The 26,162-nt window shown below is 34.3% G+C and overlaps 1 protein-coding gene across 6 annotated transcripts in view; it reads right to left on the bottom strand.

The window, feature by feature from the left end:
• LOC127278580 (potassium voltage-gated channel protein eag) overlaps positions 1 to 26,162 on the bottom strand; it is a 1,151,741-nt gene that overhangs the window by 39,478 nt on the left and 1,086,101 nt on the right. For all 6 annotated transcript variants that reach the window (XM_051300360.1, XM_051300361.1, XM_051300362.1 and 3 more), the window contains one exon: positions 11,996 to 12,138. In XM_051300360.1, the coding sequence (XP_051156317.1) occupies positions 11,996 to 12,138 (143 nt within the window). The remainder of the gene's footprint in view (positions 1 to 11,995; positions 12,139 to 26,162) is intronic.

The raw sequence follows: 26,162 nt of genomic DNA, 5'->3' as shown, positions 1-26,162 counted from the left end.
TGATCTTGGGTTTTGCTGAAGATTATCAAAAAGTAATTGTAAACGCAAAACATGAACTTATCATGACGCGTGCACGTAGTGACATCAATGCAGTTATTCAAGGACAAGACATTGAACAATTCAAGATAACACTTTACAAGATTGAGTGGATGATGCCATATGTAATGGCTGCTGATCGTCAAAAAATACGTTTACTGCAATCAATTGAGAAAGATTCATTCATTACAATGAGTTTTCGAGTCTGGGATTTGTATGAATATCCTTTACTCCCCACCACCTCAAAACATGTATGGACAGTGAAAACGTCTACGCAACTTGAAAAACCGCGTTACGTTTTGCTAGGTTTTCAAACAAGTAGAAAGGACAAACTAAAAAAGTATGCTAATCGCTTTGACCACTGTGACATTACAAATGTTAAATTATTTCTAAATTCTCAATACTATCCCTATGGAAATTTAAATTTGGATATTGAACACAATCAATTTGCATTGTTGTATGAGATGTATGCAAACTTTCAACGCATTTATTATGACAGAGAGCCGGAACCTTTATTAAAGAAAATTGATTTCAAGGATGCTGTCCCACTAGTAGTCATCGATTGTTCAAAGCAAAATGAATTCCTTAAACAAGCTTCAGCAGATGTACGTTTGGAGTTTGAGTCAAGAAAAAATTTTCCTGCTGAAACTGCAGCCTATTGTCTCATTATACACGATCGTATCATTCAATACAAACCAATTAGTGGAGAAGTTAAAAAACTTGTTTAAACCTGCAATAAGTGGTAGTGGTGGGGGTAAATATTGGTTGTGGTGGGGGAAGAAGGTATAAAAGCAGAGACATACTCACCAAACATTCAGTATAATATCAACATGGAGTTCATTGTTGATGTTCAAGGCTTTAAAAAGCCATTCAACGAGTTTGTTTTCAAAGAACTGGCAAAAATGCCACTCCAGGAAGACGCTCAACCTCTGGTGTACTTATTTGAACCACCATGTTCCTGGAAGTCTTTACCTGCACGTTACAAAAGTAAAAATTTGTGGTTAACACGTAATTACCATGGGATAGACTGGTCTGCAGGTGAAATACCCTATGAAGAAGTGAGACTTTTATTACAAGACATCCTAAGAGGAGCTCGTAGAATCTACGTGAAAGGTCTTGAAAAGAAGAAATGGTTGGAGGTGTTTGTAACTAACGTGTGCAACGTTGAAGAATTAGGCTGCCCTGCCTTGAAGAAACTGCATAGTGCCAACCTGACTACGTTAAGAGATTATTATACCAGTTGTGATTCTATGTTTTAAAATAAAAAAAAATGTAAACTTTTAGGTTAAGATTATTTAATAAACCAGAAAAAACTAATAAAAATTATCTTCTCTTATCACCCTAGAGATTCTAAAACATGTTTTAACTTGTTTGAAAATTGCTGAGACTCGAATTAATATTTTTTTTGCAAATACATATAGTAGAAAGTTCTAGAAAATGTAGAGGCGGAAATTCTGGAGTGGGGATTGCTCTCTCTCTATAAAAGGAGGGTTAAATAACGTTGATCTCTCAGTCTTAAAGTTGACTAGTACTGCGACACATTCTAAGTGATAAGTTTCTTGAAAGTTTTTATAAAGATGGCTACTAAAAAGTTGGACCTCACGAAGATCAACAAAGTGTGCAACATGGAAGGTATGTTGCCTACAAAACCGATGTCTGAGTTGAACCTAAAAAAGAAGTATACGGTTTCCAAACTTCGACGAGTTGTCACTAAATACGGTACCAGAATAGTAGCGGAACTAGACAATCAATTTGAAGTCTTCTTGCCTGGAAGAATTGCAAACACCTTTGCGGATGATCCTGAGAATACATTCGAGGACTTGGTAGAATCAGCAAAATCAAAAGTTCTCCACTTTTACTATTTTGGAGGAACTTATAATATTTTTAAGTTTAAAATTTTTAATTAATCTAAAAGAAAAAAATGTAAAATATTTTTTTTGAAATAGCGTGAATGAAATTAATAAAAAAAATATATTAAATATAAATAGTTTTTTCTTATTACTTATTGCCCGATTTTACTTAAATAAATTAAAAAAAATAAAATGTATAGAAAAAAGCAATGTCAGAGTGAGAAAAATAAAACAAAGGTAAGTATGGCTACATTCCATTTTTTTTATTATTGCACCCAATGTTGGCAGTATATATATATATATATATTAATAATACAAAATGGTAAGTATTCGATGAAAAAAATTCATGAAAAAAAGGTAAGTATTGAGTGCGTTCATGTGTGAGTGAGTGTTGTGTATGTGTGGGAGTGAGTGGTGTGTATGTGTGGAGGAGTGAGTGGTCTGCATGTGCGGGAGTGCGTGTCGTGTATGTGTGTGGGAGTGAGTGGTGTGTGTGTATGGAAGTGAGGGTCGTGTATGTGTGGGCGAGTGAGTGTTGTGTATATATGTGGAGGGGAGTGAGTGGTGTGTATGTGTGGGAATGAGTGTCGTGAATGTGTGTGGGAGTTTGTGGTGTGTGTGTGGAAGTGAGTGGTGTGTATGTGTGGGCGAGTGAGTGTTGTGTATATATGTGGGGGGGGGAGTGAGTTGTGTGTATGTGCGGGAGTGAGTGTTGTGTGTGTGTGTGGGAGTGAGTGTTGTGTATATATGTGGGGGGGAGTGAGTGGTGTGTATGTGCGGGAGTGAGTGTTGTGTATGTGTGGGAGTGTGTTGTGTGTGCGTGTGTGTGAAAATTTTTATTTATTTGAAACATTCTCCTTAAAGTCATCATCATCAACTTTTGAAATGAATTCTAATAATTCTTGTAGTAGTTCACCCGTTGGTACTCCCTCTAATTCGGAAGATAGAGAAGATCCTATAATTAAACCCATTTTCCTATTTAGAGGGACTGGTGGTGACGATGCTGATGATGGCTTCAAGGAGGATGTGCGTGTTGGTGGTTGTGGGTGAGTGGGTGAATGTGTTTGTTTTGTAATAGGTAGGGGAGAAAATTTTTTTTTTGTATTGCGGATGTGTGCACGGTGCGCGGAAACGAACTTAGAAATTGACAAAAATGACGACAAAATCTGATAGTGCCATCTTTTTTATCACTTAAAATTATGTAAGAAAATGTTTTTCCCAAAATCTAAATCGCAGAGTTTCGCGTTTTTTAAATCATTTTGTAAAAAAAATAACTTTTTAACACTAAATCTTTTTTAATGCTTTAAACTTTTTTATATACAGATGATTAAGATTAATTATTCTTATTTTAGCATAAATTATGAATTTGGTCATAAAATACAAAAGTTAAACTTTTTATAGATGACAAAAGAGATCATGAGCTACTGCTCAAATTTAAACACCGCGTGACATGGTAATTTACTACTAGTCCAGTCAAGTTAATCTAAAAACAAGGCATATCATGTTTTAGCTCAGGACCTCAATTTTTTTCCCTTAAACCCTTCATTTTGGGGTAAAAATAAAGTACCTAAATTTGGTACTTCGAACTGCTACCGGAACCTAAAATTTTTCTTGACAAATAGGTGCAAAAATTCAGTTTTTCAAATTGCCGCCTTTCATGACATTTTATCATAAAAGCTGACAAAATTTCTGACAATTTACAAAAAAGTACAATGCAATAGCTCTGATAGTTTCCGATATACAGTCTCTCAAAGTTGACCCTTTTGAGATTTTACATACAATGGTAATAAAATGAGATTCTATGTAAAATTTCAAAAGGGTCATATTTGAGAGACTGTATCTCGGAAACTATCAGAGTTATTGCATTGTTCTTTTTTGCAAATTGTTAGGAATTTTGTCAGCTTTAACTTTCCAGTTAGGCAATTTTTTCAAAAAATTATTTCTTTTAAAGCTATATTGGAAAAACTGATAAATACCTCATTTTAGCTAAAATCTCGAAAAAAATGTGTTTTTTACGGAAGCTATATCTCGCTCAATTTTTGAGCTACAGGATTTATTTTTTATCAAATTACTCAGAATTTGATACACCTTCTTTTTTATAATAAGTATTTTTATGCTAAAATGTCATGAAAGGCGGCAATTTGAAAAACTGAATTTATGCACCTATTTCTTAAGAAAAATGTTAGGTTCTGGTAGCAGTTCGAAGTACCAAATTTAGGTACTTTATTTTTACCCCAAAATGAAGGGTTTAAGGGAAAAAAATTGAGGTCCTGAGTTAAAACATGATATGCCTTGTTTTTAGACTAACTTGACTGGACTACTAGTAAATTACCATGTCACGCGGTGTTTAAATTTGAGCAGTAGCTCATGATCTCTTTTGTCATCTATAAAAAGTTTAACTTTTGTATTTTATCACCAATTTCATAATTTATGCTAAAATAAGAATAATTAATCTTAATCATCTATACATAAAAAAGTTTAAAGCATTAAAAAAGATTTAGTGTTAAAAAGTTATTTTTTTTACAAAATGATTTAAAAAACGCGAAACTCTGCGATTTAGATTTTGGGAAAAACATTTTCTTACATAATTTTAAGTGATAAAAAAGATGGCACTAGCAGATTTTGTCGTCATTTTTGTCAATTTCTAAGTTCGTTCCCGCGCACCGTGTGTGTGATTGTGTTGATGGTTTATTTGTTGCGGATGTGTATAATTGTGTTGATTGTTGTGGATGTCAATGATTGTGTTGGTGGTTTGTTTGTTGTGGATGTGCTGGAATGTGTAAATGGTGTGTTTGTTGTGGATGTGTTTGAATGTTTAAATGGTGTGTTTGTTGTGGGTGTGTGTTTAATTTTTCCTTTTTTTTCAGGTAAATTTACAATTGGTTCTAATGTTCGTTTTACAGGTGCCTGTTGAGAGATGAAATTGTCAGGAACTGCTGCTGCTGCTGAGGAACCTGAAGGAACGGACGCCTTTTTAACTGCTGCTCTGTAGGATGGTATTGGTGGCTTTTTGAAAGCTGCTCCATGTGGCTGCTGCGGAGACTGTATAACCACCACATCTTTCTTCTGTTGACTGAAAGTGACGTAGCCCTCCCTATTTAACCGCTGCGCATGCGCATTTATATGAGGGCTACGTGACTTTCAGCAAGTACGACATATTTTCTGGATATATACTGGCTTTTTCCAGTTTTTGAATTCTGGAAGTTTCGGAAATTTGTATTTTGTGCGCAACTAATACATTATATTTTTTTCAGGATCTAATAATTTTTTAACATAAATATATAGGTCATTCCATTTTTTATTTTGAAAAATAAAAAGTTTTTTTTTAATTTTATCATTTAATGAAAAAATACCATCCAGAACATTCTAGACTTTTTTTCCACGTCGGTAAAACAGGAATTTATGATTTTTTTCATTTTTACAATATAGAGTACACTATATAGGGTATCAGGGATTCAAAAACGAGGAGTGGATTTTCAAATTTTTTTTCAATTTCAGTCGGTAAAACAGGTAGGAACAGGTAGGGATGTATTTAAAACAACAAAAAAATAGTACTCCACAATTGTTGCTTCTAGAACTCTCCATGGCAACCGAGAACCTTCTAGAACTTTTTTTCCACGTCGGTAAAACAGGAATTTTACAATTTTTTCATTTTTACAATATAGAGTACACTATATAGGGTATCAGGGATTCAAAAACGAGGAGTGGATTTTCAAATTTTTTTTTCAATTTCAGTCGGTAAAACAGGTAGGAACAGGTAGGGATGTATTTAAAACAACAAAAAAATAGTACTCAACAATTTTAGCTTCTAGAACTCTCCATAGCAACCGAGAACCTTCTAGAACCTTCTAGAACTTTTTTTCCACGTCGGTAAAACAGGAATTTTACGATTTTTTTCATTTTTACAATATAGAGTACACTATATAGGGTATCAGGGATTCAAAAACGAGGAGTGGATTTTCAAATTTTTTTTTAAATTTTAGTCGGTAAAACAGGTAGGAACAGGTAGGGATGTATTTAAAACAACAAAAAAATAGTGCTCAACAATTTTAGCTTGTAGAACTCTCCATGGCAACCGAGAACCTTCCAGAACTTTTTTTCCACGTCGGTAAAACAGGGACCACTCAAGTGATAGTAATTTAGCACGGACTCAAACCCGCGAAATGTACTTTACCGACTGCGGTCGGTAGGTGGCTCAAGAGAACCATCCAGAACATTCTAGAACTTTTTTTCCACGTCGGTAAAACAGGGACCACCCAACTGATGGTAACTTAGCACGGACTCAAACCCGCGAAATCTACCTTACCGACTGAAGTCGGTAGGTGGCTCAGAACCCGCCTAGCTATACTACTTACTTGACTGCACTTTTGTGTGTTATTCTGCGTTTTATTATTAAACATTGAATTATTTAAATAAAAGTCAAAAGTTAATATAGTTCTACTTCAGTAACAGCAAAAGTTACATTCCTTAAGTTGATCCATGAAGAAAGTAATCAATTTTCTAATTGATTTATCCTTTTTTTACACATTTCAAGAATCAAATTTGTACAGGGCATCACAAAATCGTCTCCACCGGCATCCACCGACCCTTCAATCTTTTTAAAAAAAATAGAATATAATTAAATAATAAAGGTTAAATAAAGTGTATTTTAGTCTATATATATGTGACGCTCTACGACAAAAGGGACCTAACGCGACAAAAAATTAATTTCCAGTTTTATATGCGAATCGATAGTATTTGAGTTGCTCTTTCATATAGAAATGTCAAAAATAATATTTTTCTAATTACTTTTTTTGTAATAAAGCTTTAAACATGACCATGTCAATCGCGTTCCAGCACGGACTACGGAAACCATCCCCACCACTACTACTAGTATACTTGTTGTATCCGTGAGACGTAGGAACGATGTAGTAGTAAGGTAGTGGGGCTGATATTCGCTGGCGCGCCTCAGCCAATCAGAACGTTCGACTTTAAACGCCTTTTCTGTATAATTCTGTTTTGTCGCGTTAGGTCCCTTTTCTCGTGGAGCGTCACATATGTGAAATATATGAAACCGATTAAAAATAAATGATAATTTTCTAAAAAAAAATTATTAACGCCAGTTCCACCGACCCCAGCGTCTCCACCCGCCACAGAATATCGACCGTCACTAGTGCAAGTTTAATACACAATGAAATAAACGAAATTAAAAATATTTATTATAAACTATCATAGTTCCGGTAAGTTTACTATAACTTACCAAATAAATTTCTATAAATTACCGTATAAATTTCCATAAATTACCACATAAATTTCCAAAATAAAATTTTTAATTGTCGTTCGCGCTATATATATTTTTGTAAATTACTGCGAAAATTTCCATAAATTACCGAAATTAAAATTTTTAATTGCGATTTATGCTTTACATATTTTTATGAATTTTAGACAAAATTTCTATAACTTACCGCATAAATTTCCATAAATTACCTCGAAAATTTCCATAAATTACCGAAATCAAAATTTTTAATTGTCGTTCGCGCTATATATATTTTTGTGCATTACCCCAAAAATTTCCATAAACATTTTAAATCAAATTTCAATTATTTTATAGAATTCAAAAAGCAAAGAACTTTTTTTTTAATTTGTTTAAATAAACTTAAAAATTATAAAAAAATTTTCCAGCCCACCATGGACATTTATTTCTTGACACTTTATCTTCAAAAATCTGTATTAATATTTATCATTTCGATAAAAAAATATTTTTAAAGTTTCAGACACCAAATCGTGCGCTACACGGAGAATCACCCATATACACGATCCAACTCTCACTACCCCATGGTCGTATAAGGCACGTTTCCCACTATGTAGCCTTACTGATGAGTCCAGTAGTGGGGACCGGGACGAAACGACTAGTGGCTTCCAAGCTACGCTTATGGGTAACAACACAGTTGTTTCCATATGTATATTTTTAAATCGACATTATAATTGATGAATAAAGTTCCGACAGAGGTCCACCTCTGATTTGAATAAAACTTGGTATGCTAACGTATTTTAATGCGCTGATTACGAAAATGGTAGTGAAAATTGACGCAAATTCGATTATCATGGTGAAAACCATAAAAAACACTATAAAATCATGGTTTTTTGCAATTAACTCGTAAAAACGCAAAATTTCGAAAATTGTTTTAGACAAAATTATAGGTGTCAAAAAAACACACATTTTATTTCCTATACCCAAGTAGCACGATATATCAACCAGATGTCACGGTGATATCACCGGAGAATGTCACCGCGACATCAGGAAAATGTCAAAATGTCCGCCTTACGGTGATATCACTCGGTGACATCGAGGTGATATCATGGTGACATCAGGGTGATATCATGGTGACATCAAGGTGATATCACCGTGATATCATGTTGGTATTTTACAGGGATTTAAAATTTTTAAAAAATGATTATTTTTTATTATTTTTTTTTATTTATTATTATTTTTTAAATTATTAAAAATTTTAAGTCCCTGTAAAATATCAACATGATATCACGGTGATATCACCATGATATCACTGTGATATGACTGTGATATCACCTTGATGTCACCATAATATCACCTCGATGTCACCGTGTGATATCACCGTAAGGCGGACATTTTGACATTTTCCTGATGTCAAGGTGACATTCCCCGGTGATATCACCGTGACATATGGTTGATATATCGTGCTACTTGGGTATATTATTTACTAAACATTATTATTTTTCGGCAAAAACAGTATACTTACAAGTACCAAATTTCTGTATAATTTATGTATGGACTGTTTCACCCTCATTTTTAGGGTTTCGTTAACCTTTATGGTTTTACTCATATCCGTCCATAAAATCATGTCCCCTCTCTAAAACCTAGCCGTTTCAGCCGATTAAGCATAAAATTGGTATACATACGTATTTTCTTGAGTAGATTAAACGAAAATTATAGCGAATCCGATTGGAGTTGAATTGAATATAGTTATGTTCAAAAAACTCGAAATTTCGGGAAAAAACGTGCCCCCCTTTTACAGTTTTTGAGCTAGGATGTTCAAACTTGGTATACATACGTATTTTTGCGAGTAGATTAAAGGAAAATTGTTATATACTATCAAAACCAAATATCTAGTTTTAAATTATCACTCCGTTTTCCGCAAACCAATAAAATCACTTGCAGCTTAAGAGCAAGATTTGTTTTTCCAATCATAGTTGCTCGTATAGCTCGGTTGGATGTAGGTATTGCCTTTGCGTTCGTCGAACCCGTGTTCGATCCTCGGTCCCCCAAATTTATTTTCAAAATCAATTTCGTTATTTAGTCTCTAAAAAATTGCTTAATCAAGTATGAGTCCCTAAATTTAAGAAATTATTATTTTTTTCATTTTTGAAAACTAAAATTTCTTAAATCAATTTATTCATTAAACTGATTCAAATTAAAGATGTAATTATATTATTATTATTATTATTATTATTATTATTATTATTAATATAATTAATACTTTATGATTAGATAATTTTAAAATCCAGATATCTGGGCGAACCTTTAACGAATATTTAATTTCATGCTTCACTCAAGGTTCGCGCTAAACATTTGATCAAGTGCGGACATTTAAATATTTACAGAAGCTTTACTTAACCTTTATTCTAAATACTGCGAACATTGAAAATAAATATTTATTAAATCTTCGGTGCTATGTGGGTATATATATATAAATATTTAAATAATCGTGAACGGAACATTAGGTAGGTGAGTGTAACTCGCACTTCACCAATTTTTTATGTTATTTGTCGATTTTTGGATTTTTTTCTAAAAATAATCACTTTTGGTAAAAAGTTTAAACAACATAAAATGTGTGTTTTTTGAGACTTACAACTTTCGTCTAAATCAATTTTCGAAATTTTGCGTTTTTTACGAGTTAATTGCAAAAAACCATGATTTTATGGTGTTTTTTTTATGGTTTTCACCATGATAATCAAATTTGCGCCAATATTTACTATCATTTTTGTAATCAGCGCATTAAAATACGTTAGTATACAAAGTTTTATTCAAATCGGAGGTGGATCTCTTTAGGAACTTTATCCAAAATCAATTATAATGTCGATTTTAAAATACTATATTTCATCGCCATCTACAATTTACAACCAAACTAAAGAATTATTTGTGTCGTGGGTAAAATCGCGCACAAAAAACCCAAAGAAAATTTATTAAATGAAACATTTATTAAGGACTAATTAAATAAGTTATTAAAAAACTTAAGCACTATATTTAATTATTTAATAAAAATAAATGTTTTTTTTGGGAAAAATATGTATTTTTATACACAAAATTACAGGTAAAGCGCACTTGAACTAACAAGTAAGCACTGCACTATACACATTAATTACTCACTAATTAGAGCTTAATTTAACTAAATTATTGAATATATAAACTTAAGTAATCATAATATATCAGCATCAATGGTTTTTAAACATATTTCATGTTTTAACATCTTTTTTATCTTTTAACCAAAGTTAACCAAAATCGAACCGTATTCGGTTCGAACACGGTTTTCCTAATTTTCCAGGGTTATTGAGTGAAAACTGATCAAATTCGCTCAGAGATTGATTGAGCGATCAACTCATATTCTATTTTACATAAGAGATCAGAAGTAGAAAGTTGCAGAAAGACTGAAAGTAGAAACTTTAGATGGCAGAGTATGAGGAAGATTTTTTTTCTCGGTAGTCGGTGATTAGGTTAGTGTATAGGGTCTTTAGCTAGCGCGCGTCGAACCCGGGTTGAATCCCCAGTCCCTCCAAATTTATTTTCAAATTTTTCTCGAAAATACTAGAAATCGAAAAACAAGCAAGGCAACAATGACATAAATAAAAAAAAATTCAAAATTTTTTTAATTTTCAGTGACATCTTTTATAGGATCGTACGTAGGAAACTATATGGAAAACTATATAGTTTCCTGTAACATTGCCTAAACCAAATTCATACAGTAATGTCGTATGTTGTCTGAAAGCATCCTTAAACGCATCCCACGTAAGATCTTACAAAGGATCTTATGAAGATTTCTTATAGATTGGTTTTAAAGGATCACACGTAGGAAACTTTGTAGGAATTTTCAATAGAAATGTTGCTTTCTTATAACTAAATGTAAGGAAACTAGCTTACTATAAAATGATAAATACAAATTTAAAATTTGAAGTAGTTACTTTAATAGTATAGTCGTAGTCATTGACGCCATCCCTTTTCTGTCCTTGTCATACAAACGTGATTCCATATAATTATAATACGTACGTTACAAAAGGACAAAAAGAAAAGTATAGGTCTTTTATGGTTTGATGGCTTTTCATTGTAAAATTAAAAATTGTTGAATATGAAAAAAATAATTCTTTAAATATTATATTTGTAATGTACATGTTAATACAATTACAACGATATATAATTTTTGCAAATATTTTTAAATTATTCAAAATTAATTTTAATTAATGGAGTAGAATGTTGTATTTAACCTATACAGGGCAGTGTAATTTAATCTCTCCGCATGAGAGAAAAACGAAAAGGAGATACGAACGAGACTAAACGCGCGGTTATCACATGTACCCAATCAGCACGAAAACTTGCAGGAAGCTTGCCGTGCAAGTTGTGCAAGATTGCAATGCAAACATGTAGCAAGTTTAATGCAAGTAACAAAATGTCCTCTCACTTAAAATATTTTGCTTGAAGTCAGCTTGCAAATATATTCTCTTGAACCCAGCGACAATCCTGGAGACTTGCGATTATATTCTCAGTCAAAATTCACATAAATTTTGAGGCCATGTTCGTTTGTTGGTTGGAGGGGTATTTCCCTAAAAAATTTGAGCTAAATGTTGAGATTATGTTTGTTTCTTGGTTAGGGGGAGGGATTTCTTGCCTAAATTTGACCTAAATTTAAGGTTATGTCTGGCTGACATATCCTCGATCTCAGCGGATATCCTGGGGACAATCCTTATGAGTTTAGTCTTGTTTACAGCAAAGCCACAGCATTTAAGCCCAAAACCTAAACGTACACGCGTGCATAATATCTTCGCGAAAGCCGTTCTCTCCTGGTAATTAAAATAAAAATTGTTCATAAAAAATGTATGTTTACCTAATAATCTTCCCCATTTGCTGGGTTTTGGTCGTGCCACTATAGTTTCATCAGTCGAAGGCAATTTTCGGATTTGAATTTCCTTGGATTCCCCTTCTTTTGATTCTCCTTTTTCTACGTCAGAGTGTCTTTCTCTACGAAACCTAAGTCGAAAAAGATTATAAAAGTTTATTTCAAATCACTATAAATTTCTTTACGAAAATACAATTACGATATATTGGCCTAAAATACATGGATTTGATACAATAAGTAGAAAATTACGTATTACCCCTCTCCACTAAAACAATCTGTACAAATATTCAGGACTTAAATTACGTACAGGTCCAGATATAGTATAAAAGCAAATTAGGTAAGCTTTTGTTTTTTCTGGGTGCAACATACGTAAACAACACAAGGAAATTTACTTGGGGTTTATTATCATTACATTGCTGGACATGGGACAATTTTTTACACGGGTTCGAGTAAAGAATATTATTAAACTTGCATCAACCTGGTTTGAATATTACATATTACAGACTTTATATAAAAATACTCAGAAAAGATATTTGTGTAAGAATTTGTGCTATTTGGAAAAAAATTCATTATAATTATTACACAAAATTCTTCCAATTACATAGCACTGTAAGTAGATTCTTAAAGTAGCGGTGTTTTTAATGTTTTTTTAGTATTGCAAGTATTAATTAATTGATGGAATTTATTATTCTGGTTGTTAGGCACAAAAACTGCAGCGGTATTTACAAGCAACCTACTTTAGTGAGTGCAAATTTAAAGCTTATGCATTGAAAGTTTCAAAATATTGACTAGTCCAGTGTGACCCCATATAAATAAAAATAAACATCATCTCTGAATATTGAAACCCGGTAGGGGTTTTAGGACTTTTTCCTGCATATAATACTATATATTAAGAAATTATAAAAAGTTCCTAATTTTTTGGGTATAATTCCACGCAAAAATGTTTCAAAATACCACGTAAAATTGTACGCAAATTTATAAATGAATTTCTACATATTAAAGAAGTTTTTAAAAACTGTTTTTTGGAATATTTTGTGAAAGTTTTCTTGATTTTTGCTATAAAAATTTGCTGCAAACTTGCAATGCAAAGTTAAAAACGTTTAGATATATAGCAAATTACCATAATTTTGTAGCAAATTGACCGTGACTGTTACATCCCGGTACCAAAAAATTCTTAAAAGATGGATCATGAACAAATTAAATTATCTCTTTTAAATAAAGGTCATTACATACATATGAGTCATTCACGATGTTAATAGTGAAAGATAGATGTAATATAACACCTCTGAATGCTGAAGACTCGCATAAAGCAGATGTGTTATATATATATATATATATATATTATATATATATTAATCTACTATATATATATAGTAGATTAAAGAATTCAATAAGATTATTGATCATTACTCGATATTAATATTATTTTTCATAATATCAATTGTCGATCACTATACATCCTAAGTGACTGCAATCAACTAATTAATAATCAATAAACTAAAATTTTAATAAATTAATTAAGATATTATTATAATTCTATTAATAAATAATGTACGTGACTTTTGCGCTAAATGAAAATTGTACGTGATAATTGCGCTGTCTGCAAATTATACGTGACAATTCTACCCCAATGAACAAAGATCATGTAGTATATAAACTCCAGTTTTTCTATTGCAAAATGTTAGTTAATCGGACGAGCTTCTGCCCGAATAGTGTCTGAGAATCGGCCCTTCAGTTTTGTAATTGTTTAAACTTCGTTATTTAAACCCGCGAGTTTAGTGAGTTTTACAAAAGTTTTGTAAAAGAGAAACAAGTTTCTCTTTATTTTAAGCAATATAATTCTTTTGTTCGAGTTAAATAATTCTAAACTGTCGTATAAAATCTAAATTGTGTAAGTGTAACAATTTATGATTTGTATAACAACGCATCCAGAGACACATATTTGTAATCCTGATTGCCGCTTGTTACATTACTAAGTTTCAACGAATCAATTGTAAGTAGTATTGTAATTATATATTGTTATTAATAAATTGCAAATCATAAAAAGGAATATTTTTCTTTAATCGCTTGACACAAAACCCTTAGTTTTGACAAACTGACACGATCCTACATTAAAAATAAATATCAGGCTTTACCAACCTGATTAATCAGCAACTTATCTCCCTTTTATTATTATAAATAATAAATAAACTCTACCTTAGCTCGGGACGTGACAGTGACAACTTACACCTTGGCATTGTAAACTGTAAAATTGCAGCAAACAGTTCACAGAAAAAACCTAGTCTCATTTTTGTTGCACCTCAGAATGAGCAGCCTACACAGTTCATTCTGAGTTCAGTTTTTTCTGTGTTGTGCTATCTGGGAATTTTTATTAATTATTATTATTATTAAACATATTAATAAATAACCGTTTTAAATTATTTTTTAAGTATTAAAAAATGTGAACTTATTAAAATATTTTTGCACAATGCATAATACGTTATACCTATAGTTTTTTCTATAATCTCAAAATCTAAATTGTAATAATTATTTTGTTAAATAATAAAAATACCATATTGTAAATTAAATATAATGTGGTAATGTTTGTTTAAACAATAATGCGAATATAATTAGATTATTTTAACCAGTTGAGACCTTATGGAATGACAAAGTTATCATGTTACACACTGTAAAAAAGATATTGTATTTTAACATGCGTCCTAGCTGTTATTTCACTCAGCAAGAATACAACGTTCGATATGGTAAATCTACATCGTTATACGTAGTAATTTAACCTGGAATTATAATTCTACACTACTATGTGTAAATTTTATTTCGTTCTACACTGCAAATTAACACAAAACTTGTAATTATGCAATGTCAGACGTTGGAAACTATTTGCTTTAAGTCCGATGTTGTAAATTATCATTCTGACGTAAATTTACTTTAGTTGTGTTATTTTACGTATTAGTGCGTGTATAGTAACAGTTTGAGTCTAATTTTTGTATAATTTTTATTAAAATTTTAAATTAATAATTTATCGTAATAATTATAAGAATATTATAATATTATTATAATCTACCCTATTGAAAATCCCTGTACAAGATCTTGTACAAGAAAATGTACGTGTTCAGAAGCTGAACTTGTACCAGTTCTGGTATGGAAAATGTACATTTTCTTGCACCAGAATTTGGAACAAGTTCGTGTATCAGATCTTGTACCAGATCTTGTGCAAGATATGGAAGAAAATATATTTAATATTTGTATACAAGAAAATGTACATGTTCTTGTACATAGAGGCTAGCTACACCGAGAGCCAATCAGGAGGGTTAAATTTAATCCTTCTTCTTCTTCTTAATGACTAGAGGCACAGCCAACTGTCAGAACAATAAATAATCAGAAAAAAAGCAGAAACAAAGTGTAAACACAGTGAACTATCACAAAGGCTCAAGCGGAACGTTCAAGTTGTTTATAGGCAGATAGATTCCCACGTGTCCCGTTAGTGAGGGAACACAATTGTGTTCCTGTTATTTCTCCATGATGTTGGGCAATGCTCGAGGGAGAGAGGGGCAAGGGTAAATATTGGGACCGCGCTCGATTCAAATAAAGAGATATTTTTTTTACGACATCCCGATAAGTATCCACTGTATAGGTTGGACAATACAACCCAGAGCAAATTGAATATTCCGCGAGGAGCCACAAAGTTGTGGAGAAATATATGTCATTTATAGTCAAATCAAAATTGATTAGAACTCATCACAGACAGAGACTACAAGAGAGCACAAGTAGCTCCATAAGGAGGAAGCAATCACTAAGTCAGAGCTGACGCCATTGCTTAGGTCCTGCCAAAGAAGGATCTTCAAAGTGGATGGTTCTATCGGCAAGAACATCCACATGAATGGGCCTAAGAGTGACATGAGTTCAGAGCTGCGCTAGACTACCAACTCCGAGGAACAGAGATGTTTGCCAAACTCTCCAACAGTCTCCATATCCGGAGCGAAAATGAACTCGTCCAAAGAGACCTCGGACAATTCAATGTTAGGTCTTCTACGTTTAAGAAAGTCAAAAAATCCCTGTCTAGACAAAGCCAACAACGGGCATTCAAAGATCAGGTGATCAAGGCTCCTCCAGTCCGAGCCACAGGAACATCTTAAAGCATCATCAAGGTGAAATCTTGAGAGGTGATCCGCCGTGCATATATGTCCAGTTCTAAGCCTGGTGATTAGATTGATTTGTATTTAGTATTTAGTATTTATTTATTTTGTCCTAGGCAAGCCTTGAGAACAACAATTCAAATACAATGTACATTCAAATTACAAAATTTATAAGCAGGTATTAAGATAGTATTCAGTAGATTTTGCGCAAACCAAGGTCTCGGAGTGTCATATCTTATTTGAGAGAAGTATCTTCGTTGCTGTTTACCTTCCTCCACGTAGGGCCACAGTCTGGCAAGGATTCCCCTTTTTAGATCAGAGGGAGGGGGGGCAAGGTCAATTCTATTTGAGAATCTGTTTGTAGCCTTAGCGATTCTATCCACTCTTTCATTTCCTGAGATTCCAATGTGGGCAGAAAACCACAGGAATCTGACCTCCATGGATCGTGTGAACTTGGAAACCTCATATAGACAGGAAGGGATTTTATATACCAGATAGTTATTGTCCCGGAACAGAAAGCAGTTGGAAATTTTGGATAAGGCAGATAAAGAATCTGAGACAATCAAAACCTGGGAGCTATTTTGTTCTTTTGCATATAGGATGGCTCTAAGGATAGAATAGAGCTCAGCCGTAAGGATGGATGGACCAAATTGATGAGGGAAAAGTGAGTGGACTCAACGTAAAAAGCCGAGGCGGCTAATTCAGTTTTCGCATTATAAGCTGCGTCAGTATAGATCGTGAGAGGGTTTTGATAGTTTTCTCTGATAAGAGATTTGAGCTTTTTGTCAGATTGTGAAAGATCGTTAAGTAGGTTGCCAGATAGAAGATCACAGATGGGAGTGTGTGCCAGGGTCTTCCAGGGTGTGTCAAAGTAGGATGGTCTGTTGGTTCTATGAAAGGTCTCCAAAACGGGAATAGTCCTATCATAGGCATTCAGAAGAGATATTCTACTCTTATTCAATCTAAAACCCGGTCGTAATGACTTCTCTCTCAGAAGCTGTATTTTAGGGATGAGAGGGTTGTCCTTCCATCTGAAATTCCTAAAAAGAAAGGAATTGGTAATGAAGATTCTTCTGAGGGAAAGAGGGGATTCACCTGATTCCGACATCAAGATGGCAATTGAGGTTGACTTCATGCATCCTAAGGACATTCTTAGAGCAGCACTCTGGACCTTATACAGTATCTTTAGATTTGTTGGGGCCGCATCGGAGAAAAGTGGAGCACCCCACTCCAGAATGGCTCGTATGAGACCACGATAGACCATAAGGGCAAGAATCGGGGAAGTACCCCATGCTACTCTGGATACGATTTTTAGGATAGAAAGAGCTCGCGTGGCTCGATCAGCAATTTGTTTTATGTGGGGGAAGCCAAGAGAGTTTCCTATCCAGAACAATACCCAGATATTTCATGCTAGGCTCACATCTGTTAGGGGTATTTCCTATGAATATTCTAAGGTTCTCGAAAGAGATACGAGATCTCGAGAAGCCACAGCAACAGCTTTTATTGGGAGCTACCTCCATCCCCATACCTCTAAGTCACTTGCACAATTTATTTAATACTAAAGAGACCTCGTCAGAAATGTTGGTTAGATCCTTAAATTTGATGTAGAGGAGAAGGTCGTCAGCATACATAGTAAATCTCATGTTGGCGGGGAGAATATGTCCTATTCTACGAAGATATAAGTTAAAGAGAAGAGGAGAGAGCACACCTCCCTGAGGGACACTGACACCGCAGTATTTGCCATCTGAGCCGTCTGGGGTAAAAGAGATACGTTTCCTAGCGGTTATAAACGATATAAAGTTGATTAGATTAGGTTGAAAGCCCAGTCTGTTTAAAATTTTGTTTAAAATCGAAGGACGGAGAGGCGTCCTCAAAACCATTAAGTATATCCGCAACAAAGGTGGAAATACAGTCGAGAGAGGAGCGCTCCTTACGAAAGCCAAATTGGCATTTGGAAATCAGACGTCTCGCTTCGACCTCATGATCCAATCTGCGTTGGATAAGTTTTTCAAATATTTTTGAAAACACTGAGGTGAGAGCGATTGGTCTAAAGCCCCTACCGCCCGGTTTCGGGGTTATCAGCACCTGAGTCTCCAGCCTAGATGTCGGATATGACGAACGAAGAAACATGCGATTAAATAGAAGGAGCAAAAATTCCAAGGCCACCGGCTCAAGGGCCTTGATTATCTCACCCGTGATTCCGTCCATACCCGGAGCAGAATTGGTTTTTGTAGAATTCAAGGCGGACTTAAACTCATTCATTGAAAACGGCTTGCAATCATCATCACTAAAATGAGTTGGGGTGGGTAAGGGAGGAATGTTTGCTGGTGGAAAGTCCTCTCTTATGAAGTCTTTTTTATATTTTGTAAGTTCAGGGTTGGAGGTATCAGTATCGATGTTAGTACTGGCCTGATTCGATCTAGAGGACAGGGCCCTGATTGTCTTCCAAAGAGTGGAGGTATCTTCACCTCATCATCTCGCTTCCTAAATTCTACCCTATTTTGCAAAGATTGATTTGCCTGATACCATCTGTAGTTGTCCCTTCTGGTTTGTAAGGCCCTGTCACATTCCGAGTTTCACCAGAGCGGCTTAGTGCGGGTTGGAAGTGTGTTGCGAGATGGAAAAAAGGTACCAGCGTCCAGAATACATTTCTTGATAGATTTAAGAAAACGATCATAAATCTCGGGCAAAGAAATTTCGGTAGTCAGATGTGCTGTAAGATCTAGGACATCCAATTTAAGTAAAGTTATGAATTCAGTCCAATTGAGATTTTTCAGGTTTAATCTACAAGTTGCAGGTGAAACTAGAACAGGGGCAATACTAGCACGGAGGGATACCGGAAAATGGTCCGAAGAGTAGGTATCATCCAAAACAGATGTGGTGGAGTTCTGCAAGACAGCAGATGAGCAGAATATCAAGTCAAGATTACCAGAAGAGACACCTGGATCGCTGTGTCTAGTAGGGGTTAAAATGTTTGAGGGGAAGAGTTCTCTATTAAGTGTGAAAGTGAGTAGAGAAGCACCTCGAATGTCGTTGTATTGTTCACCCCAGCAAGAGTGATGGGCATTAAAGTCCCCACAAAAAAAAAGTTATGCGTGGAGGGGAGTCGCTCAAAAGGTCATCCCATACAGCCGTACCCACATCTCCACCAGGGGGAACATAGGCACAAACTATTTGGGTAGATCCGAACAACATATGGAGTACTATGACGACAACATCGAAATGACAATTGCCCACGGCAATACGAGAAGAGAAGGAGACCCGAAAAGAGATTCTTTTACGAATCAGAATAGCAACCCCACCTCCTCTGCCGTCAACCCGATTCTGTCGAACAGTGATGTAATCCGGCAACTTAAATGAGATCCTTTGAGATAGCCAAGTCTCCGTAATACAAATGACATCCGGATTGTGATTCCAGAGAAGTGTTTCCAACTCCGGGCGCTTGGGTACAAGGCTACGAGAGTTCCAAAGAATCAAACTAAAATTTTTCGACGAAAGTGTTATATTTTAAAATAAGCAATAGCCAAACAAAAACACGAAAGCAACACAAAGTACAAGTAAAACGATCAAAATAAGGAATAAAATACAACTAAAAATAAATAAAAATTCGAACTTGTTTATAAATCGCCTGAGTCATCGACACTCGCCCTAAACATATCTGGATTATAGTATTCCCTAGCAATTTCCGGTTGGGACAGAGAAGGAGCAGACCCAGAATTCAGCAGAGTAGAGCTATGAGTTTCAGTCTCAGGTGCGCCCAGAAGATTCCGTAAATTAGATTCAGTGGATTTCATGCGCTCCATGAGATCTGAGTGAGACAACTCAGTTTGCTCACACCGCTCAATCTGTTCAACATTACCTTCCCAGAAGATCTGATAGCCCAGGCGTACGACGCCCTGTTCCAACAGGATAGCATCTGCTATCGTAAGAGACATTGTTGAGGATTCTGGTCCTCATGACCGAAAATTCATATTTGTACTCTGGGAAAACTTTGGCCGAGGCCATATGTTTGCCATGACAATTGGAACAAAGTGATGATCGGTTGAGATTAGGACATTCCCTCTTGTTGTGTGGTTCAGAGCAGTATTCGCAAGTAGAATGGGTTGATCTACATTGCGTAGCAAAGTGTCTGAACCTCTGGCATTTGTAACATCTCTTAGGGGGGGTAAGCACCAAGATAAGTTTAAAAGACAATCGAAAGATCAAGATGGATTCAGGGAAGTTGGTACCGGCGAACGTCAACTCAACTTGTTCCGATAGAGTATCATCAGGATTGGTACGTCTACGGATTGAAATGATAGAATTGATAGTTTCGTCGGGGACAATTTTATTACTAATTTCCAGTGGAGACAGATCTACATCAACATTGTTGATTAAGGTCCTCCTACTGACTAGGGATTGCGGGATGTAAGATTTATAGCCTTTATTTAGTAAATCCGGATTGTTGAGTAGCAAATTAGCCAAATTCCAAGTCGAGGAAGTGACAATGATTTGGTTTTTCCCATTAGCTACAATGATGCGTAGGGGATCACTAACTATTCCCTCCAAATATTCAGCAAAGGCTACTCGGTTGTATTTACCTAGGTTCCTCTCTGCCGACGCAGATTCAATTAAGATTTTAAATGGTTCCGGAGATTTTTCGTCAAATCTGGCTTCGTGAGAGAGAGAGTCATTATACCATATTAGATCATAAGGAAAGGATACATCATCAGAATTCAAAGGTAGAGGTTGTTGAGGAGAACTCAAATTATTATTGCTGGAAGGGATGTCAGAAGAAGTAAGTGGCAAGTCGTTGTTAATAGCTGTAGTATTTATTGAACATTCTGTGGGTACCGGTTGTTTCTGTAGGAGGAAGGGAGCGGGGTGTAATGTTATTGTAGAGGGAGTCTTAGATTTTTTTATCTGAGGACTTATGCAACCCGAAGATAGAGAAGGAGAAGTAGATCCATGGGGTCTTTTTCCTGGGATCAAGTTAGTGTTTAGAGATTCTATGTTTGATATTGGAGCAAAAATAGTTCCCGGTTTGGGGAGCACATTTGGATCACATCTGCGAAGAGATCTGCCTCGGAATGATAAGTGTGAAGTGGTTCCAATGCTCCGATGATCCAGACCAGGGGAGAAGCCCTGATTTTGTTTATTTTCTCGAGGAAAATCCATCTCGATCTAAAAAAATAAAAAAAGCTGGCAGAATTTAGATTTAGAGCAGTCTCGATTGACGAGTTTAAATTCAGTTATACACGTTAATTAAGATAAAAGACAACATATCAAATATGATTAAAGTTAGATAAAAGTGTAATTTGTAAACAAAATATAAAATAAAATTTTCTCCTGGGTCGCACTCCAGTGACTATACACTAATAATAAGTAGATATTGTTGGTATTAACAAAATAAAAATTATAAAATAAAACTTCAAAATTGTGTGTATAGTTATCAAGGTTAAATTATAAGAATTATTACAAATTTATGTCTATTTCGTCTTTATAAAAGTCAAGAGCGGCCCAAGGAGAATTGTTGGGTGAGGAGTGTGAAATGTAAATACATAGGAGAGACAATACCTTATTGTAAACAAAGAATTTTATAAACAACCTTGTGTCTTATTAAAATTAACGAGAATGGTGAATATTTCTAAAATTCCAAACTAGATGCAATGATGTAGTTCCTGTAGTCAATTCAGAGATCAAGTAAAAAACTGTCTTGTTGTGGTTCGTGAATTTCTAGTGTATATATTAAAATTCAATGTATATCCTCACTTTTACGAAACAAATAGGACTGTCTAGGTTGGCGGTCAAATACCGACCACTAAATTTAATCCACTGACGTACTAAACAAGTGGGCTAAATTTTGCGTCTGCGCAGAATGTTTGTGTACATCTGCGACCATGGTTGCGATAGCGACAGGTTAGAAAAGTTAGGTTAGAAAAGGTTAGAAAAGATCATGTGGTCGCCAAAGCCAGCGAACTTTTCTAACCTGTTACTATCGCAACCATGGTCGCAGATGTACACAAACATTTTGCGCAGACGCAAAATTTAGTCCACTTGTTTAGTACGCCAGAGGATTAAATTTAACCCTCCTGATTGGCTTTTGGTGTAGCCAGCCTCATATTCTTATGCAGGTTCATACATGTGCAAGTACTTCCACATGAAACCGTTCATGTTCTTGTACAAGTTCATTTGAAAAAAAAATTATTTTTTTATTGATAAATTTTGAGATTTTATTAATTTAGAATCATTAAAACTCTTTAATTATGTATGCTAAAAATTATTGCGCAGATGTAAAATTCTAAGAAAACTACTGCGCAGCCTATAAAGTTTTTAATTCTTAATAAACGAAGTCATAAATGAACATGTACAAGAAGATGTACCACCCTGGTAAAAAAGTCAAATTGATTTCGTATTAAATTCGGAGAGATTAGACTGGATAAGTGGGAAAATTGGACGAAATAATTACGCAAGTGCTCCGCATCAGTTTGAAATCAGACTGAACAAAACGACAAACCAAAATCGGACCGCATTAAGCTGGACTGACTATGAAATCAGACCGCAATCAGTCCGAAAAAATACAAAAACAAATCCGAAAAAAAACTAATCAGCAATTAATAAGAAAAAATACCAACATTGTATGTGAAAATAAGAAAATAATCAGCTTCATTTCAAATTCAGTATGTCAAAAATCCGATTTTAGTCCGCATTAATCCGAAATTAGTATGGTAAAATTTTATTCCGAAGTTACTTGGAAACTATCCGAAATCATGATGCATGTAATACGCTGTTGATCTGAAACGATCCAATTTTAATATAATTGAAACATAGAATAAGATATAAGTCCGGAATGCTCTGAAACTTTAATGTAATCTATTCGCAAACAGTTCTCATTAATACGAATTTAAGACCATTAAATATCTTAATACAAAGTGAGTAAGAAACAGTCCGAATCTTGTAAGTTCATAATCTGGTTTTAGTCCGCTTCAATCCGCAATTAGTCTGCTAAAGTCATATTCCGAAGTTACTTAGAAATAATCCGAAATCAGTAACGAATTATTTCCGTACTTGACCGGACTTATCTCTTATTTATAGTTGCATATAATAGGACAAATTCCGGATTGGGTCAAACTGATTCCCAATTTACTACTTACACTTAAACCGTATTACTGACTGTAGTCAGCTTACAGTTAACCTTACTGTACGCTTCCCGTAAACTTACTGTAAGCTTCGTGTAAGCTTACATTATTATTATTAATAAATGTTAATAAATAAATTGAACAATTATTCATGTGCAGTGATTTATTATAGCTTTTACGGCTGCGCAGTAGATATTAATCAACTATCCCCGTTAGGGTTGTATATCCTACTTCACAATATACAGGGTGTTCCAAAAGTGTGGAAACTTGCAAATATCTCGAAAAGTATGAATTTTTGTAAAAAATGTTCAAGACAAAAGTTGTTCCAAACAAAAAGATGTACATCATTGAAACCAAAAAATTGGGCCCGGAGCCCAATGTTGGGCCCTACAATGAAAAAAGTAGTTTTCTTAAATGAGATCACTAATTTTCAGTATCAAACTCGTAATCCCCATGTAATTCTGCGTTCAGACATGTGGTATAAGTGCCCAAAATATTGGGCCCAATCCAAGATATTGGGTCCAAAATTTATCAACAGATAAATAAATTTTAAAAAATCGCATCTTGGAGGGATTTTGAGGTAACAGGATTAGAAATTAGAAGCTAATTTTCAAATTGGGCATAGAGCCCAATGTAAGATTCCGCCGCCCAATGTGAGGGCCTAATATTTTTGGAATTTGTACCACAAGTCTAAGCCCAGAATTTCAGAACGATTACGAAATGGAAGGAAACTAATTGTTTTAATGTAGGCCTCACATTGGGCTGCGGAATCTTACATTGAGCTCTGTGCCCAATTTGAAAAGTAGCTTGAATTTTTAATCCTGTGACCCCAAAAACCTCAAAAGATGCGATTTTATAAATTTCTTTATTTGTCAAAAAATGTTGAGCCCAATCCCAGACATTGGGCCCAATATTTTTTGGCTTTTGTACTACAAGTTTAAACCCAGAATTTTAAAACGATTCTGAAATGGATACTGAAAATTAGGGGATTTTATTTAAACAACTAATTTTTTCTAATGTGGGCCTCACATTGGGCCGCGGAATCTTACATTGGGCTTTGTGTACAATTTGAAAATTAGCTTCGAATTTCTAATCCTGTGACCCCAAAAACTCCTAAAGATGCGATTTTTTAAATTTATTTATTTAACGAAAAATGCTGGCCCTAATCCCAGACATTGGGCCCAATATTTTTGTCATTTTTACTACAAGTCTAAACCCAGAAATTCATGGGGATTACGAATTGGATACTAAAATTAATGGGTTTTATTTAAGACAACTAATTTTTTTTACTGTGAGCCTCACATTGGGCGGCGGAATCTTACATTGGGCTCTATGCCCAATTTGAAAATTAGCTTCTAATTTCTAATCCTGTTATCTCAAAATCCCTCCAAGATGCGATTTTTTAAAATTTATTTATCTGTTGATAAATTTTGGACCCAATATATTGGATTGGGCCCAATATTTTGGGCACTTATACCACATGTCTGAACGCAGAATTACATGGGGATTACGAGTTTGATACTGAAAATTAGTGATCTCATTTAAGAAAACTACTTTTTTCATTGTAGGGCCCAACATTGGGCTCCGGGCCCAATTTTTTGGTTTCAATGATGTACATCTTTTTGTTTGGAACAACTTTTGTCTTGAACATTTTTTACAAAAATTCATACTTTTCGAGATATTTGCAAGTTTCCACACTTTTGGAACACCCTGTATATCATCTGGTGGGGAAAAAATAGTTAAATATTAATAAATAATATTTATTAATATTAATTAACAGTATATTATATGGATAAGTTTTCTGGAGGGTCGCTTATCTTGTCAAATTTTTTTATATTCTGTAGAGATTTCAACGCGCATTGTTTATCCGTAGGTTCCACTTATGATTCTGTAAGAGATTTGGATATGTCCTAAGCATTTGAGGTGTATGGTCTTATTGCTTTAAACGATAATATTCCGACTAGAATCGTTTTATTTGGTAGGACAAACAACTTAAATCTCGTGATATGTGAATCAATTCTTTTCCAAACCTCCTTTAAGGATACTAAGTATTCTTATATTTATAATCATTTTTTTGAAAAATTTTCCCATGTTAAACCCCATGTCATTTTCTAAGTGAAATCCTTTATCATTTTTTTGAAAAAATTTCCCATGTCCAACCCCATGTCATTTCCCAAGTAAAATCCTTTATCATTTTTTTGACAAATTTTTCTATGTCAATTGCAATGTCAAACCCCATGTCATTCTCCAAGTGAAAACCTTTATCATTTTTTTTAAATTTTCCCATATCAAACCCCATGCCATTACCCAAGTGAAATCCTTCATCATTTTTTTGACTTGGGAAATGACATTGAGATTGACATGGGATTTGACATGGGACAATTTTTCAAAAAAAAGATTAAGGATTTTACTTGGGAAATGACATGGGGTTTGATATGGGAATTTTTTTTGAAAAAATGATAAAGAATTTTACTTTGGAAATGATATGGGGTTTGATATGAGAAATTTTTTTAAAAAAATGATAAAGGATTTTACTTAGGAAATGACATGGGGTTTGACATAGAAGAATTTTTCGGAAAAATTATAAAGGATTTCACTTGGGGATTGACATGGGAAAATTTAAAAAAAAATGAAAAAAATTTCACTTGGGGATTGATATGGGCGAATTATCCCTGGCGGAATAAAATCACTCAACGTCCACTTTGTAAAGTAGACATTGAGTGGACATTGGGTAGAAACTTGGTAATTAGCAAAAATAAATGTTAAAATGACAAAATATGAAAAAATTTGAGTTGCAAAAGGTAAATAAATATCCAGAGACTCAATTCTAGTAATAATTGCGTTAAATAAAGCATTAAATATTAAAAAATTAATATAAATTGTGCAAAGTAACTTGTCGCATGG

This window comes from Leptopilina boulardi, unplaced genomic scaffold (assembly GCF_019393585.1).
Source record: "Leptopilina boulardi isolate dan_hultmark-lab unplaced genomic scaffold, ZJU_Lbou_2.1 LbouV2_208, whole genome shotgun sequence".
Classification (NCBI taxonomy): domain Eukaryota; kingdom Metazoa; phylum Arthropoda; class Insecta; order Hymenoptera; family Figitidae; genus Leptopilina; species Leptopilina boulardi.
Note: the sequence above shows the minus strand (reverse complement) of the source record. Positions and strands in the feature narration are given on the sequence as shown.